Source organism: Cetorhinus maximus, chromosome 18 (genome assembly GCF_964194155.1).
Source record: "Cetorhinus maximus chromosome 18, sCetMax3.hap1.1, whole genome shotgun sequence".
NCBI lineage: Eukaryota > Metazoa > Chordata > Chondrichthyes > Lamniformes > Cetorhinidae > Cetorhinus > Cetorhinus maximus.
The window spans coordinates 6,917,521-6,925,807 of record NC_135896.1 but is presented as its reverse complement, the minus strand read 5'-3'; the positions used below and the strand labels follow the sequence as shown (position 1 = coordinate 6,925,807).

General features: G+C 44.5%; 1 protein-coding gene across 1 annotated transcript in view; it reads right to left on the bottom strand.

The window, feature by feature from the left end:
- Positions 1-415: 415 nt before the first annotated feature.
- Positions 416-8,287, bottom strand: part of ttc7b (tetratricopeptide repeat domain 7B) — a 253,419-nt gene continuing 245,547 nt past the window's right edge. Inside the window, exon 17 of the mRNA XM_078562037.1 lies at positions 416-2,462. Within this exon, the coding sequence (XP_078418163.1) occupies positions 2,241-2,462 (222 nt within the window). The 3' untranslated portion in view covers positions 416-2,240. The remainder of the gene's footprint in view (positions 2,463-8,287) is intronic.

The window sequence follows — 8,287 nt, the reverse complement described above, 5'->3', positions numbered from 1 at the left end:
TGTGGCCGAAGCTGCAGTGTGTCTGCCCATTCAGAAACACTGACATACACAACTTTCTATTGTACACAGCAGCTTCAGTGACTAAATGCATCACCAGTGTAACACTGAACCATAAAGGCCAGGAAGGTCCCAAGTCTGATTGCCAATGTTCTTCAGTGATCTCAGGGGCAAGTCCCCAGGTTTCTGGGTGATGACCTCCAGCAATTCTGCTCGACGGTTAAGGTAGGCTGGATCAGGAAGGCTGCTTTCAATTTTAGCTGAGCTGGGAATGGGTTTCAAATGTGCACCCTTGCACTGCATGGCCCTATTCAACAGAAACCACCCAGGTAAAGAGAGTTTACAGTGTGATTACTGGCAATGACTGACCCTCTAACAGTGCTTTGTGGTGTGCACAGGACTAGTGAGTATCTCAGACTTAATCTACTGCTCACTGGCAACCATTTGGCACTTTTTTTTGTCAAACAAAGAAGAGCTTTTGACTTCTTTAGTCCAATATAAATAAGGCTTTATCTATTTAACAGGGCAGTTACAGAGCACTGGAAATAACTGGATAATTAATCTGTTTAGGATTTTTTTCCTTTAAAGATCACCATTTAAGTGTTCCATCAATCATTAGTTGACCCTTTTCATTATATGGTCCCATAATTTGAATGCAGTTAGAGTTCAAAATGAAAAGGACAGTATTCAAATACACCAGCCAGGAATCTAGTCCAATATGGGGCACATAGTCCTACGTTTAAAGCTCAGTGATTTAGAGTTACACCAGTTACTAGTCATCTCTTACTGACTAAAGTCTCAATATATAAATATAACATACTTACACTGTCTTACATAAATATATATGATCCATATAGATTTTGACCACTTTCTAAAATCCATTTTGTCTTGTGGCATGGGTTACAAATCTTGAAAGAGAAGGTAAATCTGTAACAACTGGGTTAAAGGTGTGAATTAGGGTGAATCTTACAGCACAGAAGAAACCTCAATAAGAAGGCATCAAGGAGAGGGAGGGATGCAGATTATCTAAATGGAGCAGCTATAATTTTACACAGCATTTTCTCACTGATTGGCTAAGAGAGGTAGATGCTAGGAAACTGATGCTTTCTTCTCCCCAATCCTAAACATCCTGCAATCCCAGCTTGGGTACAGCACAGGTTGGAGTATGGTGTTTGAACCCAGCCTCTTCAAATCTATTTGCCATTATAGTTTTCATTCACTGATTTACCCTGTTTGAATTTTATGTCCTGGAGATTTGGGAAGGGTTGTCCATGGTACTGATGCCTCATTTGTGGATCAATCCTAAATCACAACACCAAGATTTGTTCGAATTGAGGGATATATAGAAATGAACAGGTACAGGGGTCTAAACTTTACATGCAGTCACTTCAGGCTCCAAGCTACACAACAACGCAGCTCACAGGAGCAGGAAGCACGGACACTCTTGGATCAGATGCAGAATAAAACTCCCTCTATTTTGCCTCAACCATGTTCATTTTCAACACATTCCTCACCTGGTTAGATAGCTGATTCTCACCAGAGAATACCTCCTGCAGCACCAGGCTTTCTTGCCTTAACCATCCCCTGGATAGGTTCAGTGCCAAATTTAGGGGGCAAACTTTGAGCTGTCGCTGTGCATTTAGAGGAAGAGAGAGGTAGTGGAGGTCATCATGCCAACAGAGCTGGGTTGGGAGATTGGGAAAAGGGAGATGTAGATTATAAAATGAAGCTCAGTTAATATACAGGCTGGTTGATGCTGAGGCATAGAAGTGGGGAAGGTCTCAGGCTGGCCTACAATCTCCTGGATTTGGGGAGACGAAAAAAAAGCCTGTGACTCAACACTGGAAAGTGCACAGGGACAATCACTGAGCAAAAATAGGGCCAGACCTGGGTGCAATCATTCCCCCAGCCCATTTCACGGCCGAACAGCTGTCCAGCAGTCTGATGTGTGAAGAACAGGTGAAATACCAGGGGCTGTCTGTGGAACTGTAAACTTTGCAGGAGGGCATTGGTGAAATCTAGAAGAAATAAAAAGGGTGAGGATTGATGGGGGCCAGAGGGTAAAAATTAAATAAGTTCACCCAAGGAATGTTTTAATCCACAGTAAAACACACCCGCTAAATAACAGAACAAAGCTGAGGGGACTGGGAAGGGATAGTGCATGGCTTCCCTCTCCCATTAGGTAAGTTCCATAAGTTCTGCAGGACAGCGACAGACACTCCACTGGAAGCAAACACTTTGGCTTAGAGTATCCTGGGGATGATGGTGAAGGGGATGATGGGACTGCTGGCTTCCAGCTCCAGAGCAGTGAGGAAACATTCAGTTGCAGCGTCGTCATCACCCTGGGCCTGCAGCACCTCCCCCAGATTGTTCCATACTTCGTGGGCAGTGGAGTTGACCTGCACAGCATCGCGGAGGATCTTCTCGGCCAGGCTGTACCGTCCCAGCTGCTGAAGGATCAGCCCCTGCAACAGGAGGAGAAGGGAGAGAAGTTTAACTGCTAAGCCTCTTTTTAAAGTGGAAAAAAATACTTCAAGACTTAATTTTTAACATGTGGCAATGTGTTTACTGACAGAATCAGAAAAATCATAATTGTTCATAGAATCATACAGCACAGAAGGAGACTTGAATTTCTGCAGCATCTCTAACAACCTCAGGATGCATCAATGAGTTTCACAGCCATGAGGCACTACTTGAAGTTTAGTCACTGATCTAACTTAGGGAAATGCTGCAGTCAATGTGTGCACAACAAACTCTCATGAACAGAAATGAGACAATTTGCTTTTGTGATGTTGATTGACGGGTAGATAGTGGCCAGGATATGGGAGAAAATTCTCGTCCTTCTTTTACATCCAACCGAGAGGGCTGAGGCACCTTGATTTAATGCGCCATCCTAAACGTGTCATTTCTGACAGTGTAGCACTCCCTCAGTACTGCACTGGACTGTCAGCCTGAATGTTTGTGGGGATCTTCGGACTCAGGCGGGAGAATGTTGAGTTGCAGTTGATACCATTCAGGAGGAGGCCATTCAGCCCATTGTGCCTGAGCCAGCTCTTTTAAAGAACTATCCGATTAATCCACTCTCCCATGTTCTATCAAAAAGTTAATAAAAAGGCAAAAAATAGAAAATGAGAGTAAACATTTCCAGGAATATAAAACAGGTTGTAAGAGTTTTTACTGGTATATAAAAAGGAAGAGAGTAGCTAAAGTAAACATCAGTCCCTTCGAAGCAGAGACAAGAGAAATTATCATGAGGAATCAGGAAAAGGCAGACATTGAACAAATAGTTTGTGTCTGTCTTCACAGTAGAAGGCACAAGTTACATACCAGAAACAGAGGGTAGCCTCGGAGCAAATAAGAGTGAGGAAATTAAGGTGATTAATATCGGCAGAGAAAAAGTACTGGAGAAACTCAAGGGACTAAAATCTGACAAATCACAGGGCATAATGGCCTACATCTTAGGGTTCTAAAAGAGATAACTACACAGGTAGTGGATGTCCTGGCTATGATTTTCCAAAATTTCCTAGATTCTGGAATGGTCCCTGCAGATTGGAAGTTAGCAAATGTAACGCCACTATTCAAGAAAGGAGGGAGAGAGAAAATGAGTTAATACAAGTCAGTTAGCCTGATATCAGTCATCGGGGAAGTGCTAGAATCTATTATTAATGAATCCTTAATAACGTATTAAGAAAAGCAATGTCGGATCAGACAGTCAACATGGTTTTGTGAAAGGGAAGTCCCTGTTTGACAAATTTATTTTCTTTGAGGATGTGGGGTAGATCAAGGGGAACCAGTAGATGTAGTATATTTGGATTTCCAAAAGACATTTGGTAACGTGCCACACAAAAGTTAATACACAAGATAAGGGCTCATGGAATTGGGGTATATATTAGCATGGATAGGCAATGAGTTAACAACAGGAGCAGAAAGTAGGGATAAATTCAACATTTTCAAGTTGGCAGGCTAAGATTAGTGGAGAGCCACAAGGGTCAGCACTGGAGCCTCAGCTAGTTACAATCTATGTTAGATGAAAAGACAGACAGTACTGTATCTACATTTGCTGACAATACAAAGCTAAGTGCGAATGTAAGCTGTCAGGAGGACACAAAGAGGCTGAAAAAAGATATGGCCAGTTTAAATGAGTGAACAACGAGATGGCAGATGAAGTATAATGTGGGGAATTCTGAGGTTATTCACTCTGGTCATTAGAATTGAAAAGCAGAATATATTTTAAAAGGCCTGAAACTTGTAAATGTTAATGTTCAGAGAGACTTGCGTGTCTTCATACGAGGAACACAAGGTGCAGCAAGCAATTAGGAAAGTATATGGCTTCAAGGGGATTAGAGGAAAAGAATAATGAAGTGTTACTACCATCGTATGGGGCTTTGGTGAGACTACACACACTCCCCTCCCGCCCCGGCCATCGCTCCCCGCCCGCCCCGGCCGTCGCTCCCCTCCCGCCCCGGCCGTCGCTCCCCTCCCGCCCCGGCCGTCGCTCCCCTCCCGCCCCGGCCGTCGCTCCCCTCCGGCCCCGGCCGTCGCTCCCCTCCCGCCCCGGCCGTCGCTCCCCTCCCGCCCCGGCCGTCGCTCCCCTCCCGCCCGTCACTCTCCTCCCGCCCCGCCCGTCACTCTCCTCCCGCCCCGCCCGTCACTCTCCTCCCGCCCCGGCCGTCACTCCCCTCCCGCCCCGGCCGTCACTCTCTGCCCGTCGCGTTCCGGTCCATCAAGTCTGCTCCGCCATTCAATGAGATCATGGCTGATCTGATAATCCTCAACTCCACTTTCCTGCCTTTTGCCCATAACCCTTGATTCCCTTACTGATTAAAAATCTGTCTGTCTCAGCCCTGAATATACAATCATTCTGGCTGTGACTCTCCTTCCATCCATCACTCTCCTCCCATTCCTTACAAGGATAGTTATGTAGTGAGTGGTTAAATTATGGAATGCACTGCCGCAAGTGTGGTGAAGACAGGTTCAATCATGGCTTTCAAAATGGGATTGGTTAATTTTTTTCATATTCATCTGCTCATTTTCCATCTTTCCATCATTTGGGTGTCACTGGTTAGGCCGGTATTTATTGCCATTTCAGAGGGCATTTTTAGGACTCAACCACATTGTTATAAGCCTGAAGTTACGTATAGGCCAGACCAGCTAAGGACAGCAGATTTCCTTCACTCAAGGACATTAGATGGATTTTTATGACAATTGATGATGGTTTCATGGTCATCATTAGACTTTTAATTCCAGATTCTTTTCAAATTCATATTCCACCATCTGCCTTGGTGAGATTCAAACCCAGGTCCCCAGAGCATTACTCTGGCTCTCTGGAATTCTAGTCCAGTGACAATACCACGATGCCACCACTTCCCCTATCTGAAGAAAAAAAACTGCGGGGCCACGAGGAAAAGGCGGGGGGCTGGGAATAGCTTAGTTATACCTAGAGAGAGCCGGCATGGACACAGTGGGCTGGATGGCCTCCTCCTGTGCTGTAGCCATTCTATGATTCTATGCTGTTCTCCTCCCAATTAATCTCAGTTCATTCAGCAAGTCATCTGTCCAATACATGTAGGTACCTCCCCCCACAACTGCACCTACTCTGGGGGATGGAACTCTGCTGCAGCTGTGTGCAGGAATCCCTGATCTTGAGATACTTATTCAAGGTCAGAAATTCCCACTCATAGTGTGCAGGTGAATTCCATCACTGTGGATCATCAGGTAAGAGAGATGGTGGGGTGATAGTGGTGTAGTGGTGATGTCACTGGACTAGTAATCTAGAGGCTCAGGCTAATGCTCTGGGAACATGGGTTCAAATCCCATCAAGAGAGCTGGTGGAATTTCAATTCAATTAATAAATCTGGAATATAAAGCCAGTCTCAGTAATGGTGAACACGAAACCATTATTGTTTGTTGTAAAAACTCATCTGGTTCACTAACTCCCTTGAGGGAAGGAAAACTGCCATCCTTACCTGGTCTGGCCGACATGTGACTCCAGGCCCACAGCAATGTGGTTGACTCTTAACTGCCCTCTGAAATGGCCTAGCAAGCCACTCAGTTCCAGGGCAATTGGGGGTGGGCAACAAATGCTGGCCTTGTCAGCAATTCCTGCACCCCATTAAAGAATAAAGAAAAAAGATATTGTCTGGAGTTTTAGGCTCCATATTTGAGGAAGGATATTCGTACATTGAGGCGGTACAGCAAAGGTTCACTAGGTTGTCCCCTCAGATCAGAGTGTTGTCCTATGATGAGAAGCTGAGTAAATTGGGTCTATATTCTCTGGAGTTTAGAAGAATGAGAGGTGATCTCAGTGAAACATTCAAGATTATGAAGGGGCTTAACAGGGTGGATACTGAGAGGTTGTCTCCCTAGCTGAGGAATCGAGAACAAAGGCGCAGTTTTAGGATACGAGGCTGATTGTTTGGGACTGAGGGTTGTGTAGCCTTTGAACTTTCTGCCCTAGAGGGTTGCAGATGCACCATCATAAAATATCTTTAAGGCTGAGATAGACAGATTTTGGCCTTTCAAGGAATTAAGGGATATGGGGAGTGGGCAGGAAAGTGTAGTTGAAGGCTAAGATCAGTCACACTTGTACTGAATGGCAGAGAAGGCTCGACAGGCCATATGGTCCCTTGCTCCTATTCTTTATGTTCTTATGTTCCTCTGCAGCCCTGCCAACCTCTCCTTTTCACGGATATATCCAATTCCCTTTGAAAGTTATAGAGCCAGCTCAGGCATGATGGCCTCTTGTGCTGTATGACAAAATGTGCTGTTTTTATGAAGGGAGTGGCATCCTTTAATGAAAAATACATTTCCTACTTGGTGCCCAGATTTTTGTAGCAGTGCAGTGGGCTCCCTCTCACTTTGCAGCTGGAAAAAATAACTCAGAATGTGAACATCCCAGGGGAAATCAATCCTCTGACCTCCCGTCCCCTGGGGTAAACTTCATCAAAGCAAACACCTCTGGCATTTAACAATCTGGATTCATATCCTTCCCTCTTGCGTCACTATTTTGTAGTTATTTTTCAGTGATTTGATAAAAGGCGTGTCACTTCCAAACGCACAGCCTTGGAAATTGTAAAAATGTGACCAACAGATTCAAAAACAACTGGTAGCACCTGTTTAAAAAAAACATCAGGCACAGTGGAAAATCTGGAAGAACTTGCTGTGATTGTCCCTATTTGCTTGTGGAGATATTGTAGATATGCATTGATAGTCTTACATACAATTTACAGCACAGAAAGAGTTCAGTCTTTATAGTATTTAAGCTCCACAAGAGCTTCCACCCTACATCATCTAATCCCATCAACATATCCCTCCATTCCTTTCTGCCTCAGATGTTTTCCTAGCTTCCCCTTGAACTATTTGCCTCAACTACTCCATGTGATAGCAAGTTCCACACTCTAACCATTCAGTGTGTAAAAAAGTTGCCCCTGAATTCCCTATTAGATTTATTAGTGACTATCTTTTATTTATGGCCCCTAGTTTGGATTCCTCAATAAATGGAAACATCTTTACTTTTCAAACCCCTTTATAACTTTAAGGATCTCTATTAGGTCACTCTTCATCAGCCTTCTCTTAAGCTGAGAATAGAGCCCAGCCTGTTACTACATCTGATTGTCAAATTGTTAAAAAATAGTTTATGCAGCTTCTATGGTGACATAAATGCAGGTACACTTCTTCAATCTCACATCCCACTCACTGCATGCCAACACGCTGCTCTCCCTTCTCCCTCAGTTCACTCTGGCAATCTTCTTCCCCATTTAATGCTATCATTTTGGTCTTATCTTTTCTCCTGCTCATGCTTAGAGTCATTGCCCTCCTAACCCTGCCGTCGCTCTCCTCCCATTCCTGCCGTCGCTCTCCTCCCAACCCTTATAAGGATAGTTATGTAGTGAGTGGTTTGGATCTGGAATGCGATGCCTGAAAATGTAGTGGACACAGAGTCAATCATGGCTTTCAAAAAGGGATTGGTTAATTATCTGAAAAGATTTGCAGGGCCACAGGGAAAAGGCAGGGAACTGGGAATAGCTGAGCTATTCTCACAGAGAGCCGGCATGGAAAGAATGGGCTCAATGGCCTCCTTCTGTGCTGTAACCATTCTATGATTCTATGCTGTTACTCTCCTCCAAATTAACATTCCAGTTCATTAACCGGTTTGGCCTACATGTGACTCTAGACCCACAGCAATGTGGTTGACTCTTAACTGCCCTCTGAAATGGCCTAACAAGCCACGCGGTTCAAGGGCGGTTAGGAATGGGCAACAAATGCTGACCTTTCCAGCGACTCCCACATC